The 18,292-nt window shown below is 48.7% G+C and overlaps 7 protein-coding genes across 12 annotated transcripts in view; 3 read left to right on the plus strand and 4 right to left on the minus strand.

Moving 5' to 3' along the window:
* Positions 1–762: 762 nt before the first annotated feature.
* Positions 763–2,157, minus strand: LOC120953987 (ADP-ribosylhydrolase ARH3-like). The gene is made up of 3 exons (XM_040374472.2): positions 1,863–2,157; positions 1,123–1,802; positions 763–1,058 (listed from the first exon to the last, which is right to left on the minus strand). Exons 1-3 carry the CDS (start codon positions 2,023–2,025, stop codon positions 852–854), a joined length of 1,050 nt encoding a protein of 349 aa, XP_040230406.2. The 5' UTR covers positions 2,026–2,157; the 3' UTR covers positions 763–851.
* A 577-nt stretch (positions 2,158–2,734) lies between these two features.
* On the plus strand, positions 2,735–4,347 carry LOC120953988 (threonine aspartase 1). Its single transcript, XM_040374473.2, has 3 exons — positions 2,735–2,911; positions 2,986–3,923; positions 4,036–4,347. Exons 1-3 carry the CDS (start codon positions 2,884–2,886, stop codon positions 4,114–4,116), a joined length of 1,047 nt encoding a protein of 348 aa, XP_040230407.1. The 5' UTR covers positions 2,735–2,883; the 3' UTR covers positions 4,117–4,347.
* A 58-nt stretch (positions 4,348–4,405) lies between these two features.
* LOC120953986 (cyclin-J) lies at positions 4,406–5,870 on the minus strand. Its single transcript, XM_040374471.2, has 3 exons — positions 5,677–5,870; positions 5,385–5,596; positions 4,406–5,274 (listed from the first exon to the last, which is right to left on the minus strand). The coding sequence occupies exons 2-3, from the start codon at positions 5,584–5,586 to the stop codon at positions 4,406–4,408; spliced, it is 1,071 nt and encodes a 356-aa protein (XP_040230405.2). The 5' UTR covers positions 5,587–5,596; positions 5,677–5,870.
* Positions 5,871–5,969: 99 nt separating this feature from the next.
* On the plus strand, positions 5,970–8,115 carry LOC120953989 (polycomb group RING finger protein 3). Its single transcript, XM_040374475.2, has 4 exons — positions 5,970–6,214; positions 6,345–6,497; positions 6,622–6,905; positions 7,024–8,115. The coding sequence occupies exons 1-4, from the start codon at positions 6,109–6,111 to the stop codon at positions 7,147–7,149; spliced, it is 669 nt and encodes a 222-aa protein (XP_040230409.1). The 5' UTR covers positions 5,970–6,108; the 3' UTR covers positions 7,150–8,115.
* A 1,062-nt stretch (positions 8,116–9,177) lies between these two features.
* Positions 9,178–10,554, minus strand: LOC120948093 (dihydropteridine reductase). Of its 2 annotated transcripts, XM_040364080.2 has the most exons (4): positions 10,329–10,554; positions 9,685–10,205; positions 9,523–9,610; positions 9,178–9,343 (listed from the first exon to the last, which is right to left on the minus strand). In XM_040364080.2, the coding sequence occupies exons 1-4, from the start codon at positions 10,410–10,412 to the stop codon at positions 9,335–9,337; spliced, it is 702 nt and encodes a 233-aa protein (XP_040220014.1). In that variant the 5' UTR covers positions 10,413–10,554; the 3' UTR covers positions 9,178–9,334. The 2 variants fall into 2 exon arrangements, with proteins under 2 accessions (XP_040220014.1, XP_040220013.1); XM_040364079.2 differs by having other exon boundaries at positions 9,178–9,610.
* A 282-nt stretch (positions 10,555–10,836) lies between these two features.
* LOC120948092 (serine/threonine-protein phosphatase Pgam5, mitochondrial) lies at positions 10,837–12,266 on the plus strand. Of its 2 annotated transcripts, none has more exons than XM_040364078.2 (4): positions 10,837–11,030; positions 11,097–11,300; positions 11,374–11,770; positions 11,872–12,266. In XM_040364078.2, the coding sequence occupies exons 2-4, from the start codon at positions 11,119–11,121 to the stop codon at positions 12,148–12,150; spliced, it is 858 nt and encodes a 285-aa protein (XP_040220012.1). In that variant the 5' UTR covers positions 10,837–11,030; positions 11,097–11,118; the 3' UTR covers positions 12,151–12,266. The 2 variants fall into 2 exon arrangements, with proteins under 2 accessions (XP_040220012.1, XP_040220010.1); XM_040364076.2 differs by having other exon boundaries at positions 10,838–11,030; positions 11,869–12,266.
* A 185-nt stretch (positions 12,267–12,451) lies between these two features.
* LOC120948091 (calmodulin) overlaps positions 12,452–18,292 on the minus strand; it is a 100,805-nt gene continuing 94,964 nt past the window's right edge. For all 4 annotated transcript variants that reach the window (XM_049606486.1, XM_040364075.2, XM_040364074.2 and 1 more), the window contains 2 exons: positions 14,043–14,742; positions 12,452–13,965 (listed from right to left, as the gene is read on the minus strand). In XM_049606486.1, coding sequence (XP_049462443.1) covers positions 13,808–13,965; positions 14,043–14,742 — 858 coding nt within the window. In that variant the 3' untranslated portion in view covers positions 12,452–13,807. The remainder of the gene's footprint in view (positions 13,966–14,042; positions 14,743–18,292) is intronic.

Here is an 18,292-nt window from a genome sequence, read left to right on the forward strand (position 1 = left end):
AAGTAATTTAATTACAAGTGCAGCAAATGCAGACGTTAGATTTTTTTAAATAATAAAATGAAAAATCAAATAAACAAAAGAATGATTCATTTTCGCGGATGCAGCCTGTATCGCGGTTGCGTCGATTGCAGTTATTCAAAATGAGATTTAAAAAACAAACGGAAAGAGAACACGTGGTGTTCTAAAATCTCAGCTTAAAGCATCTAAGTACACATTGCACATCGCATGGACAGTTGGTTCGTCCTGGTAATCAAACCAACTTCATGTCACCCATATGCACACCAGGTTCATGTGAGCAATACACTTCAATCACACCTGTTCCTTCCATCACGTTTCATGGCGCTTACCAAAACAAAAAAAACCAACACCTGTTTTCATATTCATAAAGCAACAATTAGACAAGCACAATACTCTTGACTGGTTCAATTGCAAGCGCAAACATCTCCTTTTCGCATGAATTGCAACTTCCGTAGGTGGTTTAAAGCTAGCTCTAGAATTTAAGGTAAGAATTGCAGCAGCAGCAGCAGCAGCTGTGCAAAGCTTACATCACATCAGCATCAAGCATTGCGGTAGACGGAAAAGAAAGCCGCAAGCCGAAAGATGAACAAATAAACCTAACATTGATAATAAAAATAACTCACTAATAGCTTTAAATTTGTACACCACAGCTTTGTCGATGGTTTTACTCACGTGAGAAGATGGGCTTGTTTGTTTCTCTCGGTCAATGTGCGCGACGACTGTTGCAAAATCGGATATTACAAGTACGGAAGATTCTCCACGTCGGGGAACGGTTTATTGAACCACACACCACCTACATACTACACGCTATGGCTACTGTGATGCTTTACACGTCACTGTGTGCCGGCAACCTGGAACAGTTGCTCCGCAAGCTCCGCAACACTGTCAGCACTTTCGCAGTGCTTCAGCAAAGCGCTTGAAATGGCAGGCTCACCGTAGTAGGCGCCACTGATCGCGCACGCCATGCTACCGATGGTATCACAATCCCCACCAAGCGAGATAGCATACTCAAGCGTATTGCGGAACGATTTTCGATCCGTCTGAAAGCAGATGCACGCAATTATTTACATACATTTACTTACAACTCACAGAAACTTTACTTACATCCTTCAGCAGGTCTTGCGTGTGCCGCAGGAAGCAGTACACTGCCGTGGGGACGGAGTACAGCGCTGCCACGCTGTGTCCCAACAGGTTCAGCACATTCTCGTCCGACGGGTCCACCCGATGGTCTAGCAGGGTTTCCATGTTTTGCAGCTGTTTTTCGTACGCATTCGGATTTGCATCCAGGTCGGGATCGTTTCCCTTTTCTATCTCAACCATGTGCTGCTTCAGCTCGGCAAGAAATGCTTTCCAGCAGAACGGTTCGTTCGGATTCAACAGTAAGCTCTGCCGGATGGCCAACGCCTGCAGGATCGCCCCGTTCACACCAAGCACGTTGGTGTGCGTTATCTCAGACGATTCTTTCACCAGCCGGACCAGCTCGTCGATGCTCTTGTTCACGCAGTACAGTGCGACCGGGGAAATGCGCATGGCTGCACCGTTACCGAACGAGCCACTACCGTTGAACTGAGCCATGGCGGGGCCCGTCGGATCGGCGATCTTGGTTTGCCGCAGTTTGCGAAACACTTCCCCCACCGCAGCTCCGTATCCGCGGTTCGGTTCTTTGAAGAATTCGACCACATAGTTCTTTGCCAGCAGCTTTTGCGAGTATCCGCTCGGGTCGACCAGCGCTCTCGCCGTTTGTATCGTCATTGCCGTATCGTCCGTGTACTTTTTGTACGGAGCTACAAATATACCAAAAGGATTGTTATGCCAGCGTCGGAAAGAGCCCTATTGCTACGAACCGTTAAATGGGGGCCCTTCCAATTTGTCAAGATTTTTCTTTAAAATCAACTTCGCTCCACTGTCCATTAGTTGACCTTCGAATGGTGCACCACAGCAATCGCCTACCAGGGCGCCCAGCAGACTTCCTCTGAATTTCGATAACATTAGTGACTTTTCCAACATCGTTTTAACACTGTCGTGCGAACGCTATCTAAAAATGTTAAGAAAGCACCACAACAAACTGCAAAGCACTAGGTTTTACTCGCCCACTTTAACGCGCACAGCCGGCGTAAAAGTGAAAGTAAACAAACGAATCAGCTGATAGCGTGCCCGGTGAAAATAGTATGATAACTCTTTTGCAATCGTTTCATAATTTTAGGCGATTTTCATAGCATTTAGTTGAGAGGAAATGTCCATTTGATGATTGCCCATAATATGCTCATCGCAATGAAACATGCATTTCAATTATATAAATAAAAATCTCGGCTTGTGTGGATTGACTACGAATTAAACGGTCATTCAATTTAAATGCCATCAGCCCGGTGGAAAATCAAACAAATCGACTGAAACTGACAGCGCATCTTTCCGAGAATGCCAAGGTGGAATATAGGGGAGGTGTGTTCTTAGCATCTGACAGGTTGCCATTTTTAGATTCAGTTTGACAACAGCCACAATGTAACGAGGAAAATACCGATTTATGAGGCGCAGTGGTTGAAAAATTTAAGTTTTTAGCGCTAAAAGAATCTTCATTAAATGTAAATAATTTGTTTATTATACACATTTAGCAGCAGCACGCTTCGCATATGACAACAGGCTTCGATCCAGGTCTTATTTTTTTTTCAAATGTCTTGATGGCCAAATATTCCACATGACAACACCTCCTATATGCTCACTTTACCGAGAAATGTAAATAAACAAAACATCCTACCGTCGCAGTGCGCGGTTCTAAAATCGATACAATTACCATCTACAAGCTGCCTGTGCCAATGTAGTTGTTGTCCAAATGTAATTGTTCGTAAAAAAGCAAGAGCGTTAGTAACAATGACCGGATTCGTAGCGGTGCATACGGGTAAGGGATTGGAGGTGTTACAGGATGCATTCGCAACGGTGTACTGACCAGCCCCCTCCTTCCTAAACCCACAGGTGCGGGAAACTTCCTCGACGAGACGCTGTACGAGCACGTCTGCCGAGAGGCGTGCAATCAGGCGGTCAACGTGCTGTACGCGGGCGGAACCGCGTTGGACGCATGCGAGCGCGCCATCGTCCTGCTGGAAAACTCGACCGCCACGAATGCGGGCATCGGCTCGAACCTCAACTGGGACCGAAGGGTGGAGTGCGACGCGTGCATCATGGACGGTGCGTCGCTACAGTTCGGTGCCTGCACCAACGTGACCGACGTCAAGAACCCGATCAGCCTGGCACGCCACCTGTGCGAGCGACAATCAAAGCTGCTCAGCTTCGGCCGGATACCACCGATGGTGTTGGTAGGGCAGGGTGCGTCGGCGTACGCGCGCGAAGTCGGACTGCAGCTGGTGCCGGCCGAGCACATGATATCGGTGAATGCGGCCAAAAAGTATGACCACTACCGATCGCAAATCATGCAGTACGAAGAGATGAATCGGGCAAAACTATCACCGCTGGACACGGTCGGTGCGGTGTGCGTCGATGCTGAAGGTTCGATCGTGGCCGGTTGCAGTTCCGGCGGCCTAATGCTGAAGCTGAGCGGCCGGGTGGGTCAGGCGGCAACGTACGGGGCCGGCTGTTGGGCGCTGATGGACGAAAGCACCAGCATGTCGGCCGCATCCTGCACTACCGGCAACGGCGAGTATCTGATGAAGACGCTGTTCGCCAAGGAGCTGGTGGACGATCTGATCAGCTGCAACTGTCCAATCACTTCGCAGCATCTGACGTACAAGAAGAAGCTGCTCGAGTCACCGTTCCTGTCGAAGCAGAAGGCGATACACGCCGGTTCGCTTTCGATCATCTACAACACTGCCAGCGGGGATGGCGATCTGCTGTGGGCGCACACGACCAACTCCATGTGCATCGGGTTCATGTCGACCAAGCAGAAAAAACCCAAGGTGGGCAGACGGAAAAGCAACGCTCGATAGTCGTGCATAGCATAGCATTTTAATTTCAAACATTAATGCATTTCCCGTTCTCTATGTGTGCCTTTCAACGCTCTTCTTACAGTTCGTCCTATCGAAGCTTCCACAGAATCTCACCTGTGGGACGAAGCCAGTCATCAACGGGCACCATTTCAAGCTGATCTAAGACAACAGAAAACAGAAGGACCAGCGCAAACGCGTACTATGACACTCAGCACAAAAGCAACTAGCAACTACTACAACCTAAAGTGATTCGCAATCTGATAGAGAGTTACTAGTTCCAACCAGAGAAATTTAATCCAGAGATGCTACCTTCCGATATTCCTTGTATAGAAATAAAGCCTAACCACGGCAAACAGTTCAATTATCCTAGCATTAACATGCATAACCATCATAATCGTAATAATCTCTCGCTTTTTCTCTGAGTGTATATCTACGTGCCGCTCGGCAACACGCTATTTTTCTGTATCCGCCATTTTACGCTTCTTTGGGGCACTCTCGCCCGTGTCACTGAGAACCAGCTCGGACCGAAGACAGGTCGTCCGGTATGTGCTGCCAGCACTTCCGCTACAGCTTTGCGTATCACTACTATCTTGGCTACTACTGCTACTACTACTACTGCTGTTGCTACTGACGCAGCTGCTAATGGTCCCATTTTCATCTTCATTTTCCGATTCCCACCATTCCGACAGATAGCCTGCATCACTGGTCGAACGTTTGGGGGTGGAGGAACTCAAAGACGACCGAGACGATCGAGGCGATTGGGGCATCGCCTCAAACAGTAGCATCTGGCATACCTCGTGGATCTGGCTGTACTCATACCCGGTAGCACTGGTCAACCGGTCGCTCCAAACGGACACACGGGGCGTGAGACAGCGGGCCGCCGCAATGCAACCGGCAGCAAGCAGTGACGGTTTAACAATGGAAAGCTTCAAGTGCTGCAAGGTGGCTTCGAGAATTGTGGAGCTTGTCTCGTTGATGTGTTGCATTAGCAGGGCCATAGAGTCGCACCCGTTCCATGGTGGCGAGACGGCATCCCAATCCTGCTGAACGAAGGAATGCATCGCGAAGATGTCCAGAAAGGTGGACGCAGTTGGGATGGTTATGTGCCAGTCGAAGAAGCACAGGATTGCCACCTCCAGCGCGATGAAATCGGCCGGTCGGTACACGTTGGCCAGAAACCCGTTCAGCCGGGTCGGCGACGGTACGCTGGAATCGTTTTCCTCAATCTTGCACGCCAGATACAGGCACGTGAGGGCTACCAGTTTGAGGCGACCGACCGCGATCGTGTGGTTGCTCATAAACACGTCGAGCAGATAGATTGCTGAAATTGGGAAAGTTGCGGGGGGGGGGGGGGGGGGGGTGTTTTTTGGTCATGAAAGGTAACTGCCGGCGGCGCACAAACAATAGCGCATTTTGAGATCAACAACATACCGAGGTGAACGGTCGCTCGACGGTAGGACTGCTGCTTGCAAACGTTCAGAATAAGCTGAACGGAGGACCGTCGGTGCTCCAGCTGGGGCGAGATGAAGTGTACGTTCATTCTGCGGGATTCGCATTCTTTCAGCGTTTCCAGTATATCCTCATCGTATTCGGTGCAGTACGGGGCGTTAAAGAAAGTATTCCAACGATCCATGTTTTCAGTCCTGTTTGTTCAATCAAAGCACATCAGAATGCAATCAGCTGCTGTTAGCGGTGCACTTGGGCATTTAGAGGAAAAACTCACAATTTTAACACATCCAAAAAAACGGGCAAAACACGACAAAACACGAGCACAAGTACCACAATACTGCAAAACGGCTCCTGTTAGTATTTTTCGTGAGCTAAGAATACTGTGAAGATTGCTGAAACATTTCACGCCGCAACTGCTTGAAAGGCAAATTACGTTTGAAATGTTGCAACGTCATTCGAGGGTCGCGTTTTGCCTTATACCAGTGTGCACGGTTCATTTCGCGCCCGTTGACCGACGGGCGGTCCCACTGTGCCCGAACTTTGACAGCGGCCGTAGTTCAGGACGAAAGCAGAGAAGGGAGAGAGAAAGGAAAGAAAGCAACAATAGATAAAAAAGGGCAGTTTTCTAAAAGTCGCGACCAACAAATTCGTGCGATCGTGGTAAAAACAGCATCATCCCTGGGCTTGCCCGGCGCCTGTCCCGACCATGGAAAGACGGATAAAGTTGAAAACACTGAACGAACACATCACCTGCGAGATTTGCCGTGGCTACTTCATCGATGCAACCACCGTAACCGAGTGTTTACATACGTGTAAGGCTGTTGTCTGTGGTGGAGGAGGAGGAGGAGGAGGAGGGCCCGTTTGCCGTGGTTGACCGCGATAGTTGCGGACACAGCACGACCGACCCGCGACTCACTCTTGTTTCGTTTCGTTTCGTTTCAGTCTGCAAAAGCTGCCTTGTGAAGCATTTAGAGGAAAACAATACCTGCCCAACGTGTGAAAATGTTATTCACCAGTCCCATCCGCTGCAGTACATCAGCTTCGACCGGACGATGCAGGACATCGTGTACAAGCTGGTGCCGAACCTCATGGACAGTAAGTGGGGCAATGGGGTTGCTAGGGATGGAGCAGAGAGTGGTTTTCTGGTCCGACCATCGGAAGGAAGCTTAACCGCACACACACACACCACACCAACGCCGTTCCCTTTTACCCTTTGCAGATGAGATGCAGCGGGAGCGCGAGTTTTACAAATCGCGCAACCTGCCCTGCCCGAAGGATATGCCGCAGGTGCACGACAGCGACGATAAGGCGAACGAGCAGGCGCACCAGGAAGCGGACTACCACCGGCAGGACGAGCAGGTTAACGTGTGCCTCGAGTGTATTAGCGACAAGCTGCGCAACCTGAAGCGACGGTTCATCCGGTGTAGTTCGCAGATCACGATCACGCACCTAAAGAAGTTCCTCGCGAAAAAAGTACTGAACGGTATCGACCGATACAAAGATGTGAGTGTGTGTTTGTGTGTAGGAGCCAGTGGTGGAATATAGAGAGACAGAGAGCGAAAGAGAGCAAACAGGAGAAAGTCGGACGATGCTAATTAGCTTTCTTTTTACCCCGTTTTAGATCGACATCCTGTGCAATGACGAGCTGCTGGGAAAGGACCACACGCTCAAGTTCGTGTACGTGACGCGGTGGCGCTTCAAAGACCCCCCACTGAGATTACAGTATCGGCCCCGAATCGACCTCTAAGCAGGCCAGTGGCGATGATGGTGTACATTTTAAGATGTCCAGATGGGGGGAAGGAGCGACAAATGCACTTTTCGAAATGTGTTGATTGCTCTCCCCGTTCCCCCAGCCATCCCGAAAGCACACGCGGGAGAAGGCTTACGGATAGGAGGGGGAAGGGTGGACTGTGTAGATAAGACACTTCTTAGGGGTGTGGGTGTGTGGACGCGCCCGTTCGTCCTTCAGTTCAGTTAATGTGCAGCAAAACCCGAGCGTCCGGTGATATCAGGAGGAGGTTTATCTTTTCTTTTCGCAGTGTAGCAAAAAGGGGAAAGCACAGGGCATTTTATCCCTACATCACCATTCGTCTTCGTTGTTGTCGCCGGGCCAAGCGAGGTGCGCTTGGATCGCTTGGATCACGTGTTTAAGAAGCAAAGAAAGGGAGAGGTTTAGAAAAAGATTTGTTTTATGATCTAGATTTATATGTTTATGTGTTATTTAAGCAGTGTATGTGTGTACATAAAGAGACGGCAAGCAGACGGAGGAATGCGCAGATGCGGAGGAACGCTCCCACTGTGCCGTGGCGAGCGTTTGTTCCGCAGAAGCAGAAAGGTTTTATTCTAGACTGCCAATGCCAATGCCGTTATGGTGAATAACGCATTGGCAGAACAGTTGCAACGGAACGCGGTGCGTGTGCAGTACGAAATGTATAGCAAAAATTTGGGACCGAAAGGACGAAGCGAAGGGAGCAGTCTACAAAACGGTGGGCCACACTGTGCACGACTCGTTGCACATAGGTGCGTGTAATAATTCTCAATTAAAGAAGGCTAGGAGAAAGTGTGTGTGTCTGTTTGTGTGTGAATGTAGGAGCGACTCGATCACAAGATCACTCTCAAGAGCATGACGTAGTAAAAACAAAAAAAGATGATCTGTATAAGTATTACAATAAATTTATATTCTAAAAACGTGAAACAAGAAAACGCTATCTTTGGACGATAGAAGCCCCGCGGTGGTGATAATGTTGAGAACGTTCTAATGATACCGAGGCACAGCATATCGCAAGATGTCTTGTCGATGCGAACCTTTTGACCCGCAGCCGAGCGATTAGGTCTTATCGGCAGACCCGTAGTGGCAGACAGATACGGTGTGCCTAATTATGCGCCGTGGTGGTGGCGGGTATGCTAAAGGGCTGCTATGCTACAAAAACGTGTCTAGCGTGCGTGTGCGTGTGTACGCGAGAGAACAATTAACCGATGCAATGACCCGTGAAAATGCGCCACTTCTTACATTGACCCACTGAGTGGAGATTTCTATTTCTTGAAGTCTGTCTGGAAAACAATCGTCGAGCGTGTGCAAAGCGCTGGGACCAGTTTCTCAGGCGCGTTTACGTTCGGCCGTACAATAAGTATGCTGACGCACTCTCGGGCTCTCGGTGGCTGACCATTCCTGTTCCGAACCGGTCACGAAATTTACTTTCCTGTCGCACTTGACTTCCGATTTGTGCCCGCGCGCGCCCACCAGCACACCACTTTGAACCGGTTTCCCATCGACCGTGAGTGGGGTGAAAGAGTTGAAAAATTGAATTCGTTTCCTTCCCTTTCCTATCAACTACCTATTCGCTTTAACTAGAGGCAGGTGCTATTTTTTTATTTGGCAATTCCTTTTCATGCGGCTCATGCTTCTTAAACGCACCCTTCACCAACCGAGCACCACGGTCAACAAATGGGGTATGGGGTACAATTTGGGGAGGGAGAAGCCAGACCAGACTCGGACGGATCGCGTGAGACAATACAAACACTCGTTCGCGCCGGCCGCTTAAGCCCAACGGGGGAGAGATCGTTGCTTAACAAAGTCAAGGTTCTTTCAATTCCATGCCGCATTGCTCCTCCGACGCGATTTGCACGCCGTTGTTTTTCTCGTGTTCTTTTGAAGGTTGTCCTATAATAGTAACACACGCTGTGGCATTCCGTGTGGCACGTTTGTGAACGCGCGCACATGTGTAAAAAGCGCTATTTCGGTCAACGTTAATAACAATTGATGTTTTGTTTCATGTTTGATTCATTTGCCGTTCAAAACAGCAATATTACACTTTATTTTCACTTAAAGTTTCGATCAACGAATTCGATGCACGCTCAACTTTTAACAATTAAACAACAATGTGCGCCAGTGGAACTGTGTGCTGACTCACAGCTTAAGGATTTTTGGCGGTTTACGATTTCTGGAATGTGTTTGTTTGTTTTTGTTTTTTAAGTAAATCGACCCCATCATGGAATGTACCGTCACAAAACGGTGGAATCAATGTATAGAAAGAGAGAAAGAAAGAGAGCATACAGTGGAGTTGAGATTCGGGAAGGGCACGGACGTGGTGTGCGGTCTCCCCGCCGCTTAGACGATTACCATCTCTGTTTTGGAGTCTTTGGTAATCAGCTTCACCAAGCTGCCGTTGGCGGGACGCTCCTCTCCCTTGGACCACTTGTGGAACAGCCTGAAAAGTGAATAGCGCATTGTAGCACGGTTTTGTCGACGCGCTCCGCACCAGCCCCACCACTCTGTACTTACTCAGAAAGGAACTCGAGCGGCGTCCAGGTGGACGTATCCGCATCCGGCATCCATTTGCGGTTCATCGGCGTATCGAGCGTGACGGGCAGGATGGACACGACGAGCGAATTGTCCGGCAGGCCCGACTTCTCGCCGGCCAAACTCTTCGTCAGCTGATGCACGGCGGCCTTCGCCATACCGTAGCCAATCATACCCGGGGTACCCTCGAGGGCGGGGTTCGCTCCCGTCAGCACCAGCAAACCGCCCGGCTTCAGATGGTTGGCACCGACCGTCGCCGAGATGGCGGACGACCACACCGACTGCTTCCACATGAGATCGGAGCTCTTGGCAAGGTCCTTCTTCGCGTTACCTCCGGCCCAACCGCCCGCGACGCAGATGATGGCGTCGAGCGTTTCGCCCTTCAGCTCGGCACCGACCTTGCTTAACACGGCCGCCTCCTGCGCCACCCAGTCGGCGTCACGGTCCACCACGATGTTGGCGTCGGCCGCATCGTTTTCCGTCAGATCGATTGAACCTACCCACTGCCCAAGGACATGTGCGGTCGAGATGCGGTGAAGGGAAGCGGTGTGTATGTTAAATAATCATTCACTTTCCACCTATTCAGTGGGGAAAATTGTGCAAAAGTGCAGCACTGCATCACTTACCCAGTTGTTCTTTTTAAAGAACTGCACACAGGACGCACCGAGAGCACCGCGGCCACCGTAGATGAGAATCTTTCCCGAAGCCATTTTCTGTGATTCACACACTTTTTTTCTTCGTTCTTCGATCGATCGAACGCGAGAGCGGCACAAGTGGATGGGGAGATACGTCTATGTTCTCGGACGGTTGCTAGGCGATTAAATTCAACAGGTTACTTCGTTGCTCGCTCGTAAAGACAACTATCGGTGGCGCTTGCACTCAGCCTCTATTTGGAGGGGGAAACTCTTTGGAGCGTATTCTCTCGGAAAGCGAAAAACAGAAAAAAAGTGATGCAAGAATACTAATTATCAGTGGTATTTCAAGAAGAATGAAAAGCACAACAGAAACTTGAAAACAAATCTCGGTTTCATTAAAAAAAGAACAAACTTTCCAATTTTCTCACTGGCCCTCAGCAAAAGGGTTAACAAAAGCATTACAACTCTACGGTATAAACCTACGACGCCGCTTTGACAATTGAAGCATGAAAAAAACACAAAAAAGAAAAACACTCGAAACGAATTCGGTTTCGCGTCGAGTATTGCCGAAACGCCGTACTTAATTGCTTGTTTTGTAGTTCAGTTTATTGTGATAAGTATTGTACGTGTTTAGAAAGTTAAGACTTTAAAGTTCATAGAACATTGTATTCATACGTTGAGTTTATTGTAGGAGTAAGTACCGTGTGGGTTTGCGTTGCCGGTGTAACTGTGCTCTAACCTCAATCGCATCTGTTGCAGAAATCTTAGACCGCTGTAAACCATGGGAGTGTGGAGCCGATTTATGTCGAAAAAGTTATTCACGGGCACCGTAATCGGTGTGGTAGGTGGTGCATCCGGTTACTGGTTTGCGTCGAACGCGTTCGAACGCCAGACGGTGGAAAACTCGTTCACAACCAACTATGAACCGTCCCCGTGTGCCCGATGGGACTGGAACTGGGACCAGTAAGTAGCGCGGACCATGTAGTGAAAAAACTGGTCGTTTTTTTACACTCATTTTGTGCCCCCCTCTTTTTAGTCGTGACCCGAAGAGCCTTGTAAAGCCACTGAGAAAGGTAGACGATCCGGAATCGCAGAACGATTACAACAAAGCGGTGGAGATGAAGAAGGGCCGCGCCATACGCCATCTGATCCTGGTGCGCCACGGCCAGTACAACATGGACGGGCTGACCGATGCGCAGCGTACGCTAACCGAGCTGGGTCGCCGGCAGGCCGCACTGAGCGGTGAGCGGTTGAAGCAGCTTGCCCTGCCGTACGATGAAATTGTCCGTTCGACAATGACCCGGGCACAGGAGACGGCAGAAATCATTGGCAAATCGCTGTCGCATCTAAAGCTGATCAATTGTCCACTGCTCGAGGAGGGCTCTCCCATTCCACCGGAACCACCCGTTGGCCACTGGCGTCCGGAAGCATCGGTAAATGAGGGTTGCGGTAGAGAGGCTGCGGGTAAAACAGATTGTCTCACTGATGAACACACCTTCTTTCCCTTCCATCCCATGTGTGCCACTTTTAGCAGTTCTTCCAGGACGGTGCTCGGATTGAGGGTGCGTTCCGGAAGTATTTCTACCGTGCCGATCCATCCCAAAAGTCAGACTCGTACACCATCATCGTGTGCCATGCCAACGTGATACGGTATTTCGTGTGCAGGGCACTGCAATATCCGGCCGAAGGGTGGCTCCGCATTTCCCTTGGCCACGCTTCCCTGTCCTGGGTGTCGATCTATCCCGATGGGCGGGTGTCGCTCCGCACGCTGGGCGACTGCGGTCACATGCCGAAGGAATGTCTTACGCGATAAAGGATGCACCAGCAGTCAAGTATTTTTTAAAGTGTTCATGGTGGCAGCCGGACAACCGTGGTAATCTCCGAAAGATATCGTGATGTCTAGAAATAAGAATTAACACTGAAATGAAAGCTATGCCGCTGTGCTTTTTGGCCAATTCATGGCCGTCCATTTAACCGAAAGAACGCGAAACGTCCGTTGCCGACTTCATTTTAAACAGAAAAAAAAACGCTCTGAGAGGTAAGTGGATTCTCTTGCTTTTCCCCTTCACTAACAATATTTTCGGATTAGAACACCAAACACCGAAGAAACAGTGTAGTTAAACATACATAAAATTCCTTAACATTTATTGATGTTTAGTGTTACGCTCAAGATTGTACACGTGGGCAAATGTGGTAACGAACGTTTGTGACTTTCCTCAAAAGTTTGGTACGTGATTATGCGTGTTTGCAATGCAATGTTAAATAGCATCTTTCAATATGTTATCGTAGTATAGTTTTGATTTGCGAATATTGATGATTTATTTATTTTCCGTCAGCAACTGTGGAAACAATATTAAACTTTTTAATGTTTTACCCTTCAAGACTAAATGCAAAACATTGCTTTATGCAGCACTTCGCGCGTGCTACACGCCACTGTTTATGACATAGAGAGTTTTACAAGCCTTAAGAAATTCGCATACACAGTCCAAAAATACTGAACCTAACTGGTCTATAAAGTAAGTGCATCGCTTACAAGATGAATGTTTTAATAATGTCCCCATACCTATTAGCTAATAGTTGCATTCGCGTGTACGTTGGCGCAAATCGCCCCCCAACTCAACCACACTAAGACCACACGCTCATCGTTCAACAATGATAAATGTACAGTATTAACCAGTGAAAAGAAATGGCTTGAAAAGCTAGATTCAAATAAATTCCATTTAAATAGTTCTACCAGATTTACCGCGCGCCGGTACCGGCTTGCGTGTTGTATAGAGCACGTTTTGCGCAATCCCATACAGTTGTGCGCAAGCAACATCATCCTTGCGGTTGATATGTTTTCCGTTAGTGCTCCGTGTACAGTACCAGACATATTTATCATAGTAGGCGAACACAGTGATTGCAGCAACACGGTCGCAGACGGTAGCTGCAAGAGGAGAAAAACGATTTCGGAAAAAGTGTTATCGAGTTCGCGAAACATCTGTTTTGCATCATCTTGTGGCGTGCTTTCCTTGCTAGCGCGGTAACATGCTTTTTCACCTAATTTCTTATTTCCTATCAAATGGTATGTGGTAATTTCTTCTTTTTTATATTTTTATCCGAGTGTATATTTTTGTATTTATTTTTTAGTTTTTTTTGTTGGTTTTGCTTTCTTCATGTGAAACAGTAAATACGATGGAAAAAGACTTTTAAAAATTTGGCTTTTTTAAGTTATATGCGAGCACAGTGCGTTTTTTGTTGTTGTTGTTGTTGTTTGGTGTAATTTGCGTAATCTTCGCCATTGTGTGTGTGTGTGCACTTTGCAGAACATTGAAATTGCGGAGTATCATTGAACGCTAGCGCGTTCCTTCACACCTATCCAAATGTTATGGTGAAGCGAAAATACGATTAAGTTGCTTAAACTGCCGCCGTAGTATTTTCGATAAAATTGGCTTTGCCTGTCCTTTGGCACGCTGCCTCGGCTCGGCGCCTTAAACTTGCACATCGAACGACGGGGAGCGCTGAGAAACGATCTCATCATCCTCATCGTTTTCCTGCGAATCTTCCGGCTCGCCGAGCGCGTGCACAAACTCGTAGAAATCGATCCGCCCGTCACCGTCCACGTCCACCTCCTTGATCATATCCTCGACTGTGTGGGGGTGGGGGGAGAGAGAGATTGAAGATAATAATTTGGATCATCAGAAGGACCGCACTGACTCTACTTACTCTCTTCCTCGTCCAGATCCTCGCCCAAACACTGCAGCACCGCGCGCAGATCGGACGCGGTAATGTAGCCCCGGTTGTGCTTGTCGAACACCCGGAACGCATCGCGCAGCTCGCGCTCCTCCTGGTCGGCCGACGTTTCCGCCACCGTGTCCGTCATGTTGGACATGATGTCGACAAACTCCTCGAAGCTGACGTTCCCATCGCCATCCACGTCAATCTCGAGCAGCATCTCCTGCAGCTCCTCGACCCGGGCAAACTGCCCGAGCGAGCGCATCACCGTGCCGAGCTCCTCCTTCGTGATCGAACCGTCGTTGTCCTTGTCGAACAGCCGGAACGCCTCCCGGAACTCCTTCATCTGGTTCTTCGAGATGAAGCGTTTGTTTAGGCTGTAGCTGATGTTGGTGCCGGACGTGAGCGAATCGGTCGTCTGCGAGCGGCGCTGTTTGCCGTGCAGCGGCACGTTCGCACCACCCTCGACGAACACGTTCCCGTCCAGGCTGGAGCAGTCGCTGGGCGGTTGATTGAGGCTGTCCTGCCGGTACGGATCGATCGGGGAGCGGGAACTCGACCGACCGCCGCCACTGTGGCCGCTGGTCGAGTCGGGACGATGGGAATGGTACTGCTGCTGCTGCTGCTGCTCATTGCCCGCGTTCGGTCCCGCCTCCGGTGCAGTCGTAGGGTCATTGTTTGTCTGTCGGGTCTGTTGGGGTTGGCATGAGAAGGGGTGAGAAAGGTGAGAAAAAAAGGATAATATTTGCTTAGGACTGACGGTTGTGACGTGGAAACGATAAAAACATACGCCCGTTTGGGGGTTTCTGCTCTTCTACGTATACCTACTCTCCCTCCCTTGTTGATTGCATACCTAATAGGTAAAGCAATTGAATCAACACACATGGCACGGAGAAAGGGTTCCTCCGGCACAACGCTGTGAAACCCCCGGTGAATATCCTCGCCGTGTTTTGTAATCCTACCGTTGACAAGTGGATGTAATACGAGAGGATCAACACGTGTAAACACGGGTGAAATGAAATGTGACGGCGTGAAACAGAAAACAGGCCATTGCCACCCTCACCACCACACGCCATTGCCGGTAGGTTGTCGATAGAAGCGATATAAATTTAAATTTAAATTCTTTTGCTTCTTTTTTGTAGGTATTTCTACCGCATCCAAACGCTGCCGGAAAAGAACCCATCCCCAACCCATCCCAGCACCGGCTGCTGCTCCACCACGGCACCGAAAAGGTACCGTTGTCACGTGCGAAAAGGTGGTTAATATGATTTGATTGACTCCGAAATGCAATCACGAGCTAACGCGCCAAACACGTTTTTAAATTGAATCGAACAAAAAACGCCACTCAACGCGCGGGCATCCTGCAACACACCGAACGAAATGGTTGGAAATGGTGAAAAACTCACGTGAAAACAGCATGTGAAAACAGAAAACCAGAACTCGGTCGGTATACACCCGGTTGGGTTTGCGGAAGCGAAATGTTTCACATTGAAAGGTCGTTAGTTATTTATGAACGTTAGTAAACAATTGATTGCATTCCACAGTAGCAGCAGCAGCCGGTCGGCATGACACAAATGCGCTTGGGTTGGAAACGTGAGGAAAGTGGGGGTACTCTGCTGCTTTGTTATAGTACTTGGCACAAAATTAAATGATGCCAACGATAAAAATCGTCCCTTTTGCCCTTCCGGGTTCAGTCGGGGGCTGTTCAATGACACGTTTGAAATGAAATGTTTGCCAATGACAGCTTTTGCGTGGGAAGGGGCCGCCGTTTTCCCCCGGGTTTTCCGGGACCGTCAGCAAACAATGAAAGTAGTATAATTTGTATGCTTTGCGACCCTTGAGAGGACTGAATGGGCATCTGAGCACAAACAAAAAAAACTCCCAAACGTTTCTCAATGGAAAGCATTTAAAGTGTACCGATTTCATCGCTGGCGGCATGCTGCAAACGCCAACGGTGATAAGGGAGAAAATAGCCGCACTCCTTCCCATGCAAATAGCATTGATTTTCCACCCATATTTTATGCGTAAAAGTTATGCGTTATTTCCGCTTCGGATTGCGTTGCCCGTTTCGTGCGGGAAGGACTCAAAACTCGGCTTCAAAGTGAATTGTTGGCAAATATTTGACGAGTTTTTGATGTTTCTATATACCCGGCGGCTGACGGTGGTGGTACGGCGTTTGTAACGAGCCCTTCCCCTTTGCCGTCCCGTTTTGTCGATAATTATTGGCCGGTACCGTAGGCTTGTCCGGGGCATCAATTTCGGCCTTTGTTTGTGCCGCTATCGATGGACTCTTTAATTTTGTGGGGCAAGAAGTGGACAGCCATTGTGGAAAATGGAATGAAACGCATTAAATGCTGTTAAAGGTGTAAATGACGATCCTGATGGGTGTAATGGATAGGTTGAAAATTGAAGTACTCTTGGTGCTAAGTGTTCTTTTTTTGGCAATTTTCAAAATTCATAAAGCGAGCTCCATCTCCACGCCACTGCCGTACAACGTACAACAGCAGCCAATTAGCCCACTGGCGTTGCACCATCTGGCAGGCGGGCCCTATTCCCAGTATCACGTGTCCTTTGATGCTTTACTGTGTGTGCGCGCCATGTTGCGTTAATCATTTCATCATCATCATCATCATCATTACCGTCATTTTATGACAAAAATCGATTCACTTGTTCCTTACTGTTCGGGTGGACATTATTCGGAAACATTATCACAGCACGTCGACAATAGCAAATGACGCTACACGCAACCGGCACCGCCGGTTCTCATTATCGTCATCGGTCGATTTCACGGGTTCATGGGCGCGAGCGGAATGTAAAGCAAACAAAGTGGCTAACAAGAAAAAAAGGAAAAGAAAGCGCCGAACATCGATGTCGTCGAGAGCAACAAGTCGCGTAAGTGGGATTTTGAGCCGCCGGTTGTTTTTTTTTCTTTTTGCGTTAGGGCGTTTAGAGAGTTTGTGAAATTTAGCAGCAATTTAAGGCACTGTGCAAGCACGTGCCCACACTCACCACCATCTGCTCATTAAAATTCGTGTGTGTGTGCTCTCGTTGTGGGCGCTGAGCGAAAACTTAATTATAGTTAGCTTCGTCGTTTTGTGCAATGGTTGTTTGGAACGGGAGAGACTTGGAGCCTGGAAGTCAATTCTGAACGTCTCGCAGATCTGTGCCGACTGTTCGCTGGGGGGCTGCAACATTTGACTTGCGCTGAGCAGCTTGCCGGAGACCATCCGAAGACCCGGAGCAACAGGAGGATCTTGCAACTTTAATAAGTTCATTCCCTGCTTCAATACTCGGGGGAAATTTGATTGACATTAAGAGCAACTTAGAGCTGGTCGGCTAGCCGTTCGCTCTTTGGTCAGCGTATTAAAGCAATATTTGTTACCCCAGGGCTGAAAGTACGCAATACCAAGTACGCAAAAGGGAGACTGAAAGTCAGCAAGTTTAGCAAGCAGTGGTGCTTGCATCGCGATCGTCGAAGAAATAGAAGACGTTGAAGGGACAATTTTTCTTACTTGCGCATTTGCTTTGTAGCGCGAGGTCAACCACCACATGGCACGCACAGGAGAGGGTGTCTGAGCGAGGACAGAAAAGTATCTCATGTGATGTAGGTCCTCCCAATACCGTGTTGGTGTGACAACCATTTCTCCGCATTTCTCCAGGAGTCGTGTGCCAGGAGCGTACGAGTAGCAGGCGGTGACGTTGGAAATCGTCGCATAAAAGATTGCCAATGTCGTTACACAGCTTGATGCTCCTGACGACAACCGCCCCCCGCCCCCAGGAAGGAGAGTACGATAAAAGCTAATGGTCAAATAGTGTTTTCCCCCGTCGAGTTGAACGGTTGACCTTTGTCCGGTGCGGGGTTTTATTTCTTTCCGCTGAAGTCACCAGCATTAAATGGCACTTTCTTCAGATTGTAGTGGTTTAATCTGTCATGGAATGGTTTCGGCAACACTCACTGGTAGTGATTTGGTCTTTCCCATTCCGTAAGTCGTAGTCGTGTAAGCCGATTCCAGCTGAGACACAGCTCCGCAGAACAAGAGGTTGTGTGTGTGTGTGGAAACATGCATGAAGTATGTTGTCAAAGTTTTAGAAACCATTAATGGGGAAAACCATGGTTTTACAGTTGGGTAGCTGACGCTGGCACTGGGTAGCTCGAAGGAACGAGAGAGGACCCCGGCATTGTAAAAGGGCGTGTTCGTAAGAAACCTGATAAAATCTCCTGTGTGATGTAAAATTAGATA

This window comes from Anopheles coluzzii, chromosome 2 (genome assembly GCF_943734685.1).
Source record: "Anopheles coluzzii chromosome 2, AcolN3, whole genome shotgun sequence".
Classification (NCBI taxonomy): domain Eukaryota; kingdom Metazoa; phylum Arthropoda; class Insecta; order Diptera; family Culicidae; genus Anopheles; species Anopheles coluzzii.